The 17,512-nt window shown below is 41.5% G+C and overlaps 1 protein-coding gene across 1 annotated transcript in view; it reads left to right on the top strand.

Annotated features, from left to right (window-relative positions):
• Pak5 (p21 (RAC1) activated kinase 5) overlaps window positions 1-17,512 on the top strand; it is a 190,598-nt gene that overhangs the window by 157,438 nt on the left and 15,648 nt on the right. The window contains exons 5-7 of the mRNA XM_032904288.1: window positions 12,954-13,442; window positions 16,422-16,555; window positions 17,215-17,341. Coding sequence (XP_032760179.1) covers window positions 12,954-13,442; window positions 16,422-16,555; window positions 17,215-17,341 — 750 coding nt within the window. The remainder of the gene's footprint in view (window positions 1-12,953; window positions 13,443-16,421; window positions 16,556-17,214; window positions 17,342-17,512) is intronic.

The following is a 17,512-nucleotide window of genomic DNA, read 5'->3' as shown; positions in this document are numbered from 1 at the left end:
GCACTTGCTTGGGTCATTGTCCTTGAGAAAATCCTATTGAAATACATCACCTTTCAGCCCTGGGGTCATTTTTGTCCCATCAACAAGTTTAGCCATTTTTTACTTCATAAGTCACAAACTATGAGATTTCAGGCTTCTCTTGAAAAAATGAAGTCAGCCTGGTATCGCTGGACCCATTTTTTTCATACAGGATTCAGAATGAAATGGCTAGAGATAAACCCTAGCTCTACTAGAAGGGATTCAGACTCTGCACTTTGGTTTAAGTCCTGTCTAGTGCACTTCACTCATGCCTAGAGACCTTTGGGATTAGCATGACCAGGAAGAGTAAGCCTTGGCCACTCATTTCCCAGAATAGAACACTGGGGTTCAGGGAGTCTCAGGTCACACATAAGATTTCAGTTAGCTGTCTACACAAAACCTCTAGATTCAAGCTTGCCATTTCTCCCAGTCTAGCTCTCCCCTTTATGCAGGCCCACGCTATTTCAGGGCTTCAGCTGAATTTGCAACTAAAATCTAAGCTAAGTTTCACAACCCCCCAGAACTTTGACATAAGAGGAAGAGAGGAAGGAGACAGAGCCAAAAATGGGAATTTGCTTCATTTCTTATAGACTTCTAAATATAAATCAAAACAGAACTCCTGCCCTGAACTCCAGCTTTTGAAAACCCAAAAGCAGTGCATCATCAATTGTGGCTAAGGAACAACATGAGTCCATTCACACATGAGACTGTCTGCCCTGAGGTTGTCAGCACTCTTAAGCCACTGTTCCAAAGGAGCAGGCTGCTGCTCCCATGTTCCCCTAAACCCAGGAGAATTGAGGAGCAGGTTCTGTGGGAGGGCAAGAGGCGGGAAACATGTTGGTAATTAAAACACTTACTTGATTAAAAATATAACATCTCTCTAAAAACAGTTAGGTGCCTCTGCCTTTAGAGCTGTACTCTGAAAAGTCAACCAATTGCATTTGGATTTCCTGCTGGGGCAAGAACTAGTGATCACGACTCAGATAATTTGGCTTTGCCTCCTGACAGTTTCTAGAGAAGGGTGGGTGATATTCACATAGGGAAAAAATGGCACAGATACCATGGAGCAAAAGGAGGGATGCATTTGTGTGTGTGTGTGTGTGTGTGTGTGTGTGTGTGTGTGTGTGTGTGTGTGTGTGTGTGTGTGTGTGAGAGGGGGGAGACAGAGAGACAGAGAGAGACAGAGACAGAGAGACAGAGAGAGAGGAGGGAGGAGGAGAGAGAGAGACAGAGACAGAGAGACAGAGAGGGGAGAGAGAGAGAGAGAGAGAGAGAGAGAGAGAGAGAGAGAGAGAGAGAGAGAGAGAGAGAAAGGTTTGTTTGATGCTTTGTCCTTTGATTTTTTTTTAAAGTTTAATTCTAACTCACAGTGAAGAAAAATGTAGGGTAACAACAACAACAAAAGCCCACTCCACTTTTCTTATTAAAATGAAAAGAATAGAAGTTATAATAACATTCGTTGATACTGACATCTATTCTCTCCTTTTAAATCTTGAAGCTCAGCAGATAAAACCTTGAGGTGGGAGAGAAAGGCAAACAAAGTCGGATGCCACTCTCCTCACACTACTACAGAAAGTAGCAAGAAAAAAGAAAGAAAGAACGCTTCCCACTCTCCCCAGAGGACATGTCCATCCCACAGCGACCTAGCGGGAGATACTGCCATGTTGAGTTTATCGTTGCCCATTCAGTGCTCTCCAGGGACCAAGCAGATAGAAGGATGTTGACTTATGTGTCTTGGTGCCACCAGAACACGTTGGGGTAAAGCCCCTGAGAAATCCCTGACACAGTGACAATTCAGTGGCTCTCCTGGTGCTTGCAGTGTGTTAGATAAACGTGTTGCTTAGTTAAGGCTCATAGCAAAATTTCTTGCCCCCATTGTAAGTTACAGAATAAGGTTTGGGAGTCACATTAGTCACCTGCTCATTCAGTTCGTGTACCAACTGCAGTCCAGATGTTTTGTGTTAATCCCCGGCATAGATCTCCAACAACACAGGGACAGATTCTGAGATTACAAAACCTGCAATTGGCCTTCATGAACTCTTTCTGGATCTAATGTAATGATATTGCATCAAAAATTACTTCAACATATTCTTATATCATCCTCTTTCATTCAGAGGCAGGGTTTCTCCACCTTGACACTACTGATGTTTTGGATATGGTAATTCTTTTCCCGTGAGGGGCTATTCTGGCTTTGCTGAGCATGTAACAGCATCCTCGTACCCTTCCTTATTAGGTGTAAAGGGTTCCCATTCTTTAGTCACAATAATTAAAATATCTACAATAAAAAATATATCACCCTTTGCCATGGACAAGGTCATACAAAATCAAATATCTCCAGAGGAGCCATCTACAGCTACCTTTGATCAAACGCTTTGAGCAGTTAGGGATTAAGTTTGGGGAGGAAAATTGCTCAAATCTTGAGTCATAACACTACCACTTACTTACCAGGTGACTGCCTAACTCTGACTCCTCTGTAACCATAAAAGGGAGAGAAAGACAGACCCTGCCTCATCAGGTTGTCTGAGGGTTAAACGAATTCATGTTAGAACAGCCTACTTACTCATTCTTGTAGCTGAAATGCCAGTCTCTATATTGGCATGCAGAGAGTGGCTATAATACCAGGACCACTGTGTTCTAAGAACAATGAGAAACCTTTTGTAGATATTGCCCAATTTAGTCCTTTCAGGTCCAGGAAAAAAAAAAAACCAAAAAACAAAAAACAGGCTCCTTTGTAGGGCAGTTGAGAAAGCTGAAACTCCAGACAGCTATCTTTATGGGCTTCCCAAAGCATGTCAATGCAGTGCTGAGTCAGGGTCAAAACTGCATCCCTCTGACTTCCAGAACATTTGTATTTTCCTAGAGGAAAGCTAAGGAACAGAAAAATGGGTGTATGACTTTTCATTTAGGACACACTGCTGGATACTAGTGAGATTCGTGTGCACAAGGAAGCTCTTGGGCTGTCTGTTTATAGTATGCTCCAGATAGGACTTCTAGTCACTTAGAAATATAAATTACATGTTCTCCCTCCTCTTTGTTGGGAATTTTAGCTAATCTCATACCTGTTGGGTCTTCTGAACCTCCTGCTTTCCTGGCATCTGGGACTTGCTCACCAGTTCCCCTTCCCCCATTGCTATACACCTCCATTCAAATTCCTGACCCTTTGTATTACATTCCTGTATCCTCCCATACCTAATCCTTTTACCCCCTTTTTCCTCCTTCCCCTCCTCTCTTCCTCCCAATTCCCTCCTACCCTCCACCTCCCGTGAGTATTTTGTTCCTGTTCTAAGAAGGACTGAAGTATCCACATTTTGGACTTCCTTCTTCTTGAGCTTCATATGATCTTTGAGTTGTATCTTGGGTAGTCCAAGCTTGTGGGCTAATATCCACTTATTAGAGAATGCATATCATGTGTGTTACTTTGTAACTGGGTTACCTCACTCAGAATGGTATTTTCTAATTCCATCCATTTGCATAAGAATTTCATGAAGTCATTGTTTTTAATAGCTGAGTAATACTCCATTGTGCAAATGTACCACATTTTCTATATCCATTCCTCTGTTGAAGGACATCTTGGTTCTTTCCAGCTTCTGGCTATTATAAATAAGGCTGCTATTAACACAGTGAAGCATGTGTCCTTGTTATGTGTTGGAGCATCTTTTGGGTATATGCTCAGGAATGGTATAGCTGGGTCCTCAGCTATCTCCAACTTTCTGAGGAAGCACCAGACTGATTTCCAGACTGGTTGTACCAGCTTGCAATCTCAAATCTAGAGGTTAGGCAAGGCCCCCAGTTGGGAATGTGGTCACCCTCTCATCTCCAAATTTTTAACCCAGAATGGCTCCTGTCTAAAGGAAATCTGGGGACAAAATGTGGAGCAGAGATTGAAGGAAAGGGCATTCAGAGACTGCCCCACCTGGGGATCCATCCCATATACAGACACCAAACCCAGACACTACTGGGGATTCCAAGAAGTGTTTGCTGACTGGAGCCTGATATTGCTGTCTCCTGAGAGGCTCTGCCAGAGACTGAAAAATACAGAGTTGGATGCTCACAGCCAACCATTGGACTGAACATGGGGACCCCAATGGAGGAGTTAGAGAAAGGACTGAAGGAGCCAAAGGAGTTTGCAACCCCATAGAAAGAACAATATCAACCAACCAGACCCCTCAGAGCTCCCAGGGATCAAACCACCAACCAAAGAGTACACATGGAGGGACCCCTGGCTCCAGCCACATATGTAGTAGAGGATGGCATTATCCAGCATCAATAGGAGGAGAAGCCCTTGGTCCTGTGAAGTCTTGATTCCCCAGTGTAGGGGAATGCCAGGGTGGTGAGGTGGGAATGGGTAGGTGGGAGGCAGAGCTCCCTTATAGAAGCAGGGGGAGGAGGGATGGGATTGGGGCATCCCAGAGGGGAAACCAAAAAAGGGGTTTGAAATGTAAATATATAAAGTATCCAAAACAAATATATAAAGTATGGGTAAATACTGAAGCCACAAGCTACAAAAATAAAGACTTAGGTAGGATGATCTGTAAGACTTTTTCTATGAATTCATCCTACCTTGGATGATAGCCTTGTTTGAATTTCTTAAAGATAAAATGTTGTTACCTAATACAGAAACATTCAAGGCCTAGAGTTTTATTTGAGTCCTTATAAGCTATATGAGCTTGTCTAGGCTTCAAACTTTGACCTTGTGATGAGAATCAAATAAGATTAATAAACATCAAGGAGTTAGTACATGGCAAACAGTATTAACCCTTATTCTTGGTGATATTTCTGCTTAGAAAACATGCTACCATCTCTAGTAAAGCTGGTCCTATATATCCTCTCCGTTTGTAATCTTACGTGTTTTTAAACCATAGAAACAAATTCTATAATCCTATCTAGTTCCTCTTCACAGACTTCCCCATGCCTAAGGACCATCCCCACTTTAGAGATGTGGGTCACAGAAGGCCAGTGTACTGAGTAAATACCTCATTACCATACAAAGTCTTAGTGAGCAACAAGAGACCTCTAATTTCATCACACAATGCTTATATCACTCTAGAATCAAAGTGTAATTCTTGGATTCCTCATGGAAGCTAGGGGCTATGTATACATCTTGATCAGTTTACTAGATCATCTCCTATTTGCAGGGCAACAAGAGTGTCTATTGCTGTAGTTCTTGGTATCTCAAACAGATGACATATGAAGGTGGTCACAATTTGTCTAGAACAATAGGTGCATTGTGAAGTGTGCAAGCTCTAAGTGAGTGTCTAGAGGAGTCCTCTTCACTATTTGGCTGGCCCTTTGCTTTCTCGGGGAGGAAAATCACAATGACATATGTTCCCAGCCTTCAGGAAATCACTTGTTCAATGACACACTGTTATTGGTGGCACTGGCATGCTCAGACTCGGGCAGTAAAAAAGCATCAACTCTTGCTCTATATTTTCTCTTTTGCTTTTTTCCCCTGTGGGCCATCACCTAGGAACCCATTAGGAGCCTGATCCTTAGTGTAATGGTAGGGCTGCTTAAGCCTGCAGACTTCACCAAATCCTGAAAGAAATGGAAAAAAATACTAAGTGACTTCACATAACAATGGGTGTTATTGTCGTTATCATTGTTTCCTTTATATGCATGTCCCTGTATGGCCCCCGCTGAGGTATGTAAAGAATAATACTATGTAATCTTTAACACCTGCCATACAGGTATAATTGGAGATACCCCCTTCTATTATACATGAACATACACCTTCCTGGGAATGTTTTCCTTCCTGGGAATGATTTAACAAAAGTCATATTTTGGTCAGATGAGTTCCCTCTGCTACTAAATTAAGAGGAAAAATGAGTTTAGCCTGGTATTGTTCATCCCTAATTTTCTCAGAACCCTGACATACATGAACAAATACTCAGAAGCAAAAAGCCAATCCCCACGGACTCAGAGTCCCTGCTCATTCTTACAGGCACGGGGGATGATGAGGCAGAGTGCCTGTTGTTGGATGGAGGCTACTTCCTTTGAGTTAGGAAAAACAATTATGGGCATAATTACGCATGCCAATCCAGAGGTGGAAGAAAAGCCAGAAATATCCATGTGCTCAAGTCTGCTCATTACAGACTTAGTCATTTCTTCCTAGAAGTACTCTCTGCCCATTTGCGGAAGTCAATAACATCACAGGCACTTATCTGAACATCCGTGCACTTGTCTATTTACAAGTCAAGAAATACTTGACTCTGTGAGATCCTTGCTATGAAATGTATATCCCTGTAGGCCAAAATGAAATTCCAACTCAAGGGTTTGGGGAAAAATCCCTGACAACTTGTTCAATGCACTGAAGAGTTTCCTACTGCACGTGGTCTCCGACCTACCTCCAAACCCCTTACCTCAGCAGCATAAGGAGCTGCTGAATGCTTTGAGGGTCACAGGGCTGCTCATAACCACTACTCACTGTCAGCACTTGTCCCTTTTATCAAAGTTGAACATCCACCCCCAGCATGTGCTATGTACCCCTGTCAGGCAGCCAGGGTAAATATGCCACATCCACTATGAAACTAATTGCTCCGTTTTGTAAATGAAAGTAAATACCAGGAAGGAAACTCACCACATCAGTAAAAAAAAAACAAAGTATTGTCTTTGCAGAAGCAACAGTAACTACTTTATTAGGGGAACAGGGGGTTCCTTCATGCCCTGCAATAAGACAGACTGTAGCTCAGAGGGCAGCAACCAGCTGCTGGGAAAAGCAAGAAGGAACGCCCATGAGCCCATGAGCCTCAGGCAGGGCTCTACAGCTTGCCTGAGAGCAAGCAGGAATCAACATCCCGCATCAGCGGTGTTTCCTGCTGATCACCAGGGAGAAACTGGATTGCAGAGCACAACAGGGGGGACACCAGAATGATTGAGTTGCCTTTTCCTAATTACCAGTCCCTAAAATGTCTCTGCAGGGGAAAAAAAACACTAGTGAGTCTCCCTGGCTCTCATACAGATGCTCTTTTTCCTTTCCCAATGTCAAGGCTGGTCCTGTTAACATTTTCCTTTCAGTCAAGAAAAATTTAAGATGTACTTTCCATTCTCAGACAATAGAGGGCTGTTGTTCGCTTTTATCTCGGCTTTGATTTATGTAGAGCAAGCAACACCCAGTCTGCCTTTTCCTTTTTTTTTTTTTTTTTTTTTTTTTTTTTTTTTTTTTGAGATGAGCAAGCTCTTTGTTTCATTGTGTTCCAAAAAGGTGTACTGGAGCGTCACAACTGAGCCCTGGAAGCAGCTGTCTCCCTTCCCTGTAATCTCCATCCTTCACAGAACATTCCTCAGTCCCCATTCTGTAGGAGAGATGCACAGCCCAGCCATCACAGGCATGCACCACCTTCCAGCACCATCCAGCCACAGCTTCCCTTGATGTCAGTGAAGGAGCTCCTGGTGACAAAGAGATGCTGTAGCATGATTTTTCCCCCGTTCTGTTCTTTCTCCCACCCTCTACTTTTTTCCCCCTGCCTTGGCATAAAATGGTCAAATGATGTTCTACTGCAGAATTCAATTTCACAGTTCAGTTAGGGCCTTGATTACACTGCCAAATTCAGATTAATGTGCATTTAACTAACATGGATCAGGGGAATTCTGGCTGACAGCCAGCTGTAATCGGGGCAACTGATAGCGGTGAGGAGTTTTATACCCTGTCCACTGCAGTGCACCACTGCTGAAATTGATTGATTAAATGAATTCATTGCTATAATTACTTATAATGTTGAGACATCACAAGCCTGTACCTAACCCTATCCTTGGAGACAGTGCACTTATTGTAGAAGGGCATTCTGGCTGAACGGGTAACTGGGAATTATTTATTCCCACATAATAAGCCTCCTCCCCGACTTCACACCCTGACTAGAGACACGAAAAGGCACATTTCTTTAAGAATTAATTTCTATGGGATACTGAAAGGTCTCAGGAAACTAAAAACCAAGTGCTTGTTATTAACCACCCCAAAAGGAAGGAAGGTACAGTGCCTTATTCATCTGTCTGTATTTTTAAAGATTCCTGCAGAGAGAATTCCCTCTCCAAATGTAGCTGGTGCACAACAACCATTAGTGGTCTTCTTGCTCTGCAGCTAACTGCTTTGGCAGCCCGGGGTGATAATTTGCAAAACAATTGATCTGGCTGTCTCCTATTACATTGAGTCATATGGGAATCCCCTTCAGAGTACATGGGAGGGAGGCCATTCCTATAGTTGTTTGTTCACAAAACACACAGGTCTGCTTTCCCTGGTGGAATAGGGACAGTCTTTGTGGTGTCTCTATTGTTTGCTCTCCAACATTAAGGCTTTCTGCTCCTGCTCAGCCCTTGCACTGGGGACTCTGGGGGAAAACTGCATGCACACATCCTTTGGAAATGGTTTAGGGTGTGGGTTCTGGGAGATGCGGTGGTTCACTTAGTAATTACCATCCCTTCTGATAGCCTAACTCAACTGCACTGTGCTTTTACTAAATGACTAGCTTCTACATCCCTTCACAAATACAAGATACAGGCTTGCTCATGTAAACTCCATAGCTATTCCTTTTCCTTCTGGAATATGTCTCTAAATTACATGAAGAATAGATTTCATAGTTCAAGTTTGACTCCTGTGCATGAACACATGCATGTAAGAATGTACATAGGCAGATCCTCTGTTTCAGTGAAACTCCCAAATATAGACTACTGTGAGAAAGACAAGTTAGAGGGATGAATACAGATGTCGGGAGTGTGTGTGAGGGAGAGGTAGTCACAGCGCAGAAAAGCAAATAGGTTTCCCTTTGTAAAAGACCATAAGGATGTGAGCTGGGTTTCATTGTTATGGAATACAAAGTTGACTTTGGCCAAAGCAAAACTGAAAATAATGAGCTGCTTACATAGATGATCAATTCATTTTCTTGACACAACCCCTTTTTTGTATATATTTGAAGAGTAATCTAAGGCAACACTGTTAAAAAACAAAGCTATAACTCTAGTGTTTCTCTCCTCCCATAGGCCTTATCATTCATTATTTTCTGGTCCAGTTCTGATTTTGTTCCAGACTACTCAGACATGTAAGGTCCCAGATAAGTACTAGGGCATCCCTTATCTCTGCCATTATCAGTTCATATACTGCTCCCTCTGTTTACTCCCATCCCCCATCAATGAAGCCTGTCTCGGTGAATTTGCATATGACCCAAGTGGAAAATGACTGAAAGAAAGCTGGCACTGTCATTCTGCTTTCTTAGTAGCTTAAAGTCTTTTTATCTGAACTACTTCAACCTATATGCCTCAGTCATCTGATAAAATAAAATAGGTCTTATTGTCTAAAGTGAGGTTGAAATGCCATGATGTGCATTGAGTACTCAGAATAGTCCCTGGAACACGGAAAGCACTGAACAAACGCTGTCATTAGGGTTTCCTTTTCCTTCAAGAACAGACTTTTAATAGAGTAGACCCTTAGGGAGAGAGCCCAACCACAGGAAAATGTCAATGAATTTTAATCATAAGGACGAGTCCTAGCTTTGATTACACTGATCAGGTAGGAGACAAGGAATAGTGGGAATGCCACTGAAGCCTAGAAATGAGATCTGGGTGCCAATATACTAAGGGCTCAGGGCATCCAGATGCCCACGTCTGTGAATACAGGATCGACCTCGGCAGAAGCAGTGTGTCCTGTGATTCTCATGGGCATAGAGGGCCATTGACCTGAGTTACATATGAAATATTTTATGTTCCCAAGCCTCAATTTTATTGAAAACAAAACAGAATTAAAAGGAATGAGGTCTTTGCCATAGGCATGAGCCTGTAACATACTCCATCACTGCAATTGGTTAAGATCAATGTGAAAGCTGCAGTTTGGTGACCCCATTGCCCCAGGGGGATAACTCCTGCACTTTTTTGGGAAGCCTGATCGTCTGCTATCATCCCCTTCAGTGGATGGATAAAGGCCCCAAGGAGAGACCTCATGTTCACTTGCCCGAAGCAGACAGTTAATTTTTCTGAGTCACTTAGCTTGGCTCTAACGTTGTCTCTGGTGGTTGTGCTTGTGCCACATCACTTCTTTAAGAGTCTGCACCTCTTAGCAGCAGCCATGAAAGACAATTGCGTCATCTTCTCTAAAACACCTCATTTCAAAGATGTTCAGCTCTAAAAAAACAATTGTGTCATGTCTGCAAGAGGAGATTGTCCCCTTCGTGCAGGCGTGTGCCTTGTCTTCTATGCCATGAGTCACTTGCACTGAGAAGACCCTAATAATGCTGCTGACAGCTGATAGAGGAGGAAATGCCCCCAACACAGTGCAATGTGATGTTTGTGTCTCCTACGGGCTGTGGAGTCACTGTAATATACCTTTAGAAATCAGCTATACATGCTCATGGGAGATGAATGCAATTTTGTCTTAACTGTGAGAAAGAAAAAAAATCTCTCCATGAGGACTCTGGAAAGTGATGGCATTTGAAGCTCCCAAGACCCACTTTCAAACATAAAAATGTAAGACTTAGTCTTTCCTTCTCCCCTTGCTGGTGAGCCTTGATTAATGGTAGCTCAATGGGAAGCAAGACTCTAATTGCTTATTACAGTGATGTCCCTCTAATCTGTTCCCATTACACACATACACACACACACACACACACACACACACACACACACACACACACTCAGGGTCTTAGAAATCAGTCTGGTTTATAATGGAGTAGGTGAATTATAACAATTGTGCAGTGTATCATAATTAAAAGCTTTATGTCTTATTGTTTTAAGAAAACGTACAGGGACATATATGACATTGGTATGGCATACATATTCTGTAAACGATAACTAGTTTTGTTGTTTCTGAGGTTTTTTTTTTCTTTTATAGTGACATTATTATATGAAGTGCTTTACAGAACTCTAACAGTTTATTGGCCCATCATCTTTCAAATCCTTTCATATCTACACAATCTTTTGGAGTTTCTACAATCTAAGCAATGAGATGTTAATATATTTACCATTATTTCATTTTATAAATGAGGGAACCGAGGCTCAAAGATGCTGAGGATCTTGACTATAGCTATCAGAGTCATGATATGCCCAAGTATGATCCTCTGCATACAAGGCAGGACCCTGGCTTAGGGGATACCTGTTCCCTGTTCCAATGTCATCGGAGTGGTAGATCCATCTGAAGGAGTGATGTGTCCCTGAAGCTGGAACAAGTGACTATTACATGTGTTACATGTTACATGTGTTATAGGACATCACTGTTATCAGAGCCAAAACAATGCAGAACAACCAAGAATGGGTAGTGGTTGTTAGGAGATCACTATATGCAGTCCTTGCTCCCTTGTATAATGGAATAGACATCCTTACATGCAGTAGACAGATGATGCTGACACTTGCCTGGTCCACCATCTTGCCAGGTTTATAGGTGATGGATCCATTTCTTTCACTTCAGTGAATATTCAGCAACACTCAGCTATCTCCTCATAAAATACTTTTGGCCACAACTCCAAATTCCTATGCTGCCTTTGTGTTTCCTTCCCGTCACTGGCCAGTACTTCTCATTCTGATTTTACAGAGTCCTTCTGTTCTTTCTGATGTTGTAAACATGTAGATGTTGGGTTCCTTGCACCTTTTGTTACAAATTCAGCATCATGTCTTTACTATCAAGTAAGCATTGATGGTTCTCACACTCATGTCTTTACTCTCCATTTATCCCTGGACTTAAAAGATGTCTAAGTCATTTAGGTGACCTCTCCACATGGGTGTCTAATAACTCTCTCGAGCTTAATCAGTCATAGCAGAAGTCAAAAAAATGTCTCCATGATTAAGTTATCTATTGCTGTTTAACAAATTATCCCAGAGTTTTGCTGCTTGAAACAGCAGTATACATTTATCAATTTGCATAAATCCTTGGGTCAGATCTCTTAATATATAAGCTATCAACTGTTCTGTAAAGAACTCTCACAAAACGAAATGTACTGCTACTTAGCACATTGACTCTTACACATAAAATACAAACATTTACTATTTCACCATTTTGGGATATCAGTTATTTGGGGGATCTTACGTGGTCGATTCTGTCTTGGCATCTTTTATAAGGTTGCAGTTAAAGAATCAGGCAGGGCTGCTGTCATCTGAAGGTTGGACATGAACTAAAGGAGACATTTTCACTCTGGCTCATGGGTGTCAGTTTCTAGCTCAATAATGGCAGGAAGCCTTACTGCTTGAAGCATGGTCTTCTCAGACAGATTCCTATGTGCTCACATGATAGAGCAGTTGAAGAAAGGCAGAGTAAGGGATTTCACCGAGAGAAGCTGCACCACAAGGCTGGGGCCCTTCAAATGGACACAGCAATTTGCTGGCTTTCTTGCCCTTCCTTGTTCCTCTTACTCTCCCCATCTCCACTACCGAGTTCCCTCATCCCTACTCCTCAACATCACTGTGGAATGGTTTTTGCTGGGATCTCACTGAAGGCTGGACAATGCCAAATATTTTTTCTCATGATTACCTGAAAATTTTCCTTATTCTCAACTGAACTTAGTTGGCAAAAAAATCCTACACTTTTACTTAATACTCCATATCGAAGCAAAAGCTAATTAACACCAGAAGCTACAACTTACCTTTTGTAGGTATAGCTGCTGTTTTGTGTATAAGAATTTCACACACTACCTTCAAGGAGATAAGTTTGAAAGCAAGGAGAAATTCTCCTTCTTATCCCTGACATTTCCCCTCAAATGTTGATTGAGAATTAATGTCCTTTATAATGGGGTGTTTTCTTTATAATTATGGCATAAACAAAAAGTATATCTTGGATAAGGATCATATTGATCAAATAAGCCTGCTGTTGGAGGTAGGGGTAGGAAGCACGGATGTGGGGAAGCACTTTCTTGGGTGTAGCTGTAGCTGCCCCGGCAGGTCCTGTTGGCACTGCTTCTCCTCCTCCTTCTCGCAGCCGGAGTCATCAGATTGGGATCGGTAAATATTGCCCATGTATGTCTTCCCAGGTGGATTACGATCGAGCACAGATGGTCTGCAGTCCTCCACTGTCAGGGTCCGACACCTATCCCAGAGGCCCCACCAAACTACCTCAAAGTCAAAGCAAAGCGGGCTACTCTTCAAGTAGCCAGCAGTATCCTGGGTACCACAAAGCGTCCCTATACCACCATCCTTCCCTGCAAACCAGTTCTCAGTACATCTCCACCGCTTCTTACTTGAGCTCTCTCAGTATCTCCTCGAGCACCTACCCTCCACCCAGCTGGGGCTCCTCCTCAGACCAGCAGCCCTCTAGGGTATCCCATGAACAGTTTCGAGCTGCCCTGCAACTGGTGGTCAGCCCAGGAGACCCCAGGGAATATTTGGATAACTTTATTAAAATTGGAGAAGGGTCGACAGGCATCGTGTGCATTGCAACAGAGAAGCACACAGGCAAGCAAGTGGCGGTGAAGAAAATGGACCTCCGAAAGCAGCAGAGACGGGAACTCCTTTTTAATGAGGTAAATGCTGGGTTTCCATTGCCTCTTTTTCATGTTGATGTAATATTTACTGCCTATTTCAAAAACAGTATGCATGCAGGGGCTGGGAAGAAAACTCCATTAGGAAACTGCTTGCTATGCAAGCGTAAAGACCGAAGTTCTATGGCCAGAAACCAAGTAAAAGAACAACAAACAAACAATCAAACAAACTGGCATGGTCATAAGTGTTCTTAATCCCAGTGCTGGGAGAGCTCCAATTGTGCACTTGCTCCAATCCAGTGCTTTCTGGCCAGAGGGTCTACCCTATGTGTGAAGCCCTGGCTAGTGAGGGACCCGGCTCCAAAAAACCAAGGACACTCCTGAGCAACGGCATTTAAAGTTGTCCTTTATCCTCCATATACCTGCTCATACCCATGTACGCAGCACTACATACCTCCCCCACAACACAGACAGACAGACAGACAGACAGAAATATTATGTTTCCAGGCGTAGATTAGCACTGCAAATAGAGGCAAAATCAACATCTCCCTGCAGTCCTTCCTCTAGTCCTGATCTATGCATGCATGGCCGTTCCCTTTTTAAAGTACTCCATGCATATCAGCCGCTGTGCTAAGCACCGTCCTAGCTGAGCAACAACGCTTTGAGGTAGAAAGGTGTTACCACTCGAGAGACACAGCAACAAAGATTGGTTAAACGACTAGCCCAGGATCATATGGCTAATTGACTGTGAAGCCAGGGTTTGAGGCCTGTCCAGCAGATTGCAGAGCTCCCTCGTACTGTGCTGTCTGTCTCTGTGGGTGTACTCACTACTCAACATGTCTAGAGGATCTGTCCTGCTCTCTCTGCCAACACTAAACTCCATACCTGTTTGTGCCCTCTCTATAAAGGATGTAAAGTGCTTACATTTAATTTATGCATATTCTCCTCTGCATGATGCATCATTTCTAGATTGCTTATAGTATCTATCACAGTGTAAATGCTATACAGATATTACATCATTTATAGAATTATAAGGACAAAATTTTTTTATAGTACATACTCATTTTAAAAACTATTTCCATACATTTTTTGTTGGATATGTAACTCATAAATTCACAAGGCCTTCAAGCCTTCAAAATATATATATGTCAAGCAATAGCAGCCTACATTAATATTTTAGTATTTTCTTATATTTTACTGTTTACTTATCTTCTATTTGGAATAATGCTATACATGTAGACAGATAGCTTTATATTTTAACTTAATGTTTAATTTAGGTTTCATTTCATGTTAATGAAATTTTAGATAGTAAGTTCTTATATCTTAACATATCAAGCATATTTCTTCAATGGCCTCAAATTTTTCCATCATATATTAAATAAATCATATTTATTAAATGATCTCTGATTTATAATGCTTTCAGTGAATGCTGTTTAGCCTCATGTTTTATAGTCTTTTTGGATTCATAATGTGTGATGAACAAGCCAAATGGCACATAAATATATATATATATATATATATATATATATAGTTTTTAGAGAGTTAATATATAATGTTTTCAGAAAAGTATTAATTTGATTCCTTACCAATAACAATCCTCAGTCACATTTTCAGCAATTAGTAGATATTATATTATCTCTGCGGTTCTCATAGACATGGAGAAATCTTACTACTTTAATTAAAAGTTTATTATTAGTTGTCTGATTTTATTTTTATGTATTTACATGCCATTTCATCCTTCCTTAAATCATATGCCCTTTGTTTGCTTTTCCATTAGAGTTATGACGTTTGTCTTACTGATAATAATAATTGTTACATCAGTTTTGCCTTCGTTATACATTACATATCAACTTTTTTATATTTATTGCCTATGTATCAATTAGAAGCTCTAAAATAAGTAAGACAGGAGTAACTGTATCAAAAAATACAAAAACAAAAACAAAAAAACCCAAAACAATGTTTTGGAATTTTGTCCCTTTTGTAATTTTACCAGCAATCAGGGAATAAATGATTTGATAGAGTTGTTGGTCCACATCTCCAGAATAGTCTATGGATATTTGAGACATTTGAAGTTCTATTGGGAGAACATCCTTCTCTTATTAGAGTACAGAAGTGAATTGGTCCATGGGCACTGTACAGTGCTCTCAGCTACTTCTGAAAACCTCATCACTGGAGGCTCCATGAAGGCCCAGTGGCCTCCCTCATCTCTAGTTCCCACAAGATGCTCAATAGCTTACATAAGCCCTGGAAGCCACACAGAGCTCCAGATAAGTGGGCTTGAACATCTTCCCTGTATCCTGTTTCTGATTCTTAGAATTTTTTTTTCTAAATCACAGTTTCAGAGCAGACAGACATAGCTTACCACTTCACACAAATTCTGAAAATCAACTAGAAGTAGCTACAGGGCAACAATTCCCAGATACTCTTTCCAACAAATAGGCATAATTTGGCCTTTTAACAGCCTATAGCATGTTACCATCTAAGTATGTTCTTTGTATTCAGACCAATTCTTCCTCAGATCTATCCCAAGTAATCTGGTGTCTTACAGCCCCTCTAATAACTGTTTAATACATGGGCCCCAGTACTATCCATTCAGCTACTATAAATCCTCAGTGGGTTGCCCCACAGTAAAGTATGGAGAGTGATCTATACAAGTCCTTTAGATGTGTCTGATTACATTTTCCCAAATGCTGAAGTAAACTGTATCTTTGATAAATTTTATATCAAATTTTATATCTTAAAGTCTTCCTTTCCTCCTCCCCTCTTTTAACCTTTCTCTCCCCCCTTCACCCTTCTTATCTTTCCAATGTCTGATTGGCCTGTCATTTTTTAAGCAAATATACTCACTTGATTCTTTTCACTATCAGTAACTATTGTTGATGCCTGTCATCCACAGTAAATCCCTGACGAAATTCCCCAGCACTCAATGCACCTCACTCAAAGTATTTATATGGCCACCAGTGAAAACATAGCCAGATATCAGCAGCAGAAAGTAAATATACATCTTTCTCCCTCATGCAGGTCGTGATAATGCGTGATTACCACCATGACAATGTAGTTGACATGTATAACAGCTACCTTGTTGGAGATGAGCTCTGGGTGGTCATGGAGTTTCTAGAAGGTGGTGCCTTGACAGACATCGTCACTCATACCAGGTAAGGCAGATGATTCAAAGTACTACTGTAGTAACTACCACCATGATTTCTTCATAAATTATTAATACTGTGCACTCAAGGACTGCAGCCCCCACAGAGATCATTACTAAATCATGAATAAACAGCCCATTCATTAAATTAGCACCCATACACATTGACTCAATCTCAGAACCTACTAGAATGTAGTTTTAGTAAACAAGAGAATTTCTCGTCACTTATATGGGGTCTAGGTTTTTCCTCCTGAGTTGCCATGTCCGTATGCAAACTCCACCAGGACCATCTGAGGACAAAAGTTAGAGGTAAAGGGTCAAAGTTTTATGTCACTGCAATGACCTGTTAGGAAACAAAAATTTTTCAATTCTAGTCGAATATAACTTCAGTGCCTACAATATAAGTTCAGTGACATGAATTTGCACTAGTTACACAAAAGCTATCAAATGTGGTTACTTTTTCTTGACTTATATTGGACCCCCGGAATGTTCGGTGCCAGGATTAATATTCTGTGACAATCATGTCTCAGGGACTCCATTTTCTTTATTTGGAGATTTTTCTAGGTGAGGCTAGAAACAGAAACAAGTTCCCCAGAACCCAAGAAAGTGGCATCTTCAGAAAGCTGTACCTAAACCTGTCTTCATCCTTAAATGTTATTTCCTTTCTAGAATGAATGAAGAACAGATAGCTACTGTCTGCCTGTCAGTTCTGAAAGCGCTGTCCTACCTTCATAACCAAGGAGTGATTCACAGGGACATAAAGAGTGACTCCATTCTTCTGACAAGCGATGGCCGGGTAAGGTTTTCAAGTTGGTTCCCCTCCGGTTTAGTTTGTCAGCTTGCCTGTCATGGCCATTATTCTCTTGAGAACACTTTCTCACAATTCTAATTTTTGTTAGTCACACGTCGCCCACTCTACTTCCCAGAACTTGCAAAGAGGAAATTGCCTTTCCTCTGTGTCATCCTG

This window comes from Rattus rattus, chromosome 5 (assembly GCF_011064425.1).
Source record: "Rattus rattus isolate New Zealand chromosome 5, Rrattus_CSIRO_v1, whole genome shotgun sequence".
Taxonomy (NCBI): Eukaryota; Metazoa; Chordata; class Mammalia; order Rodentia; family Muridae; genus Rattus; species Rattus rattus.
This window is presented reverse-complemented; position numbering and strand designations above follow the sequence as displayed.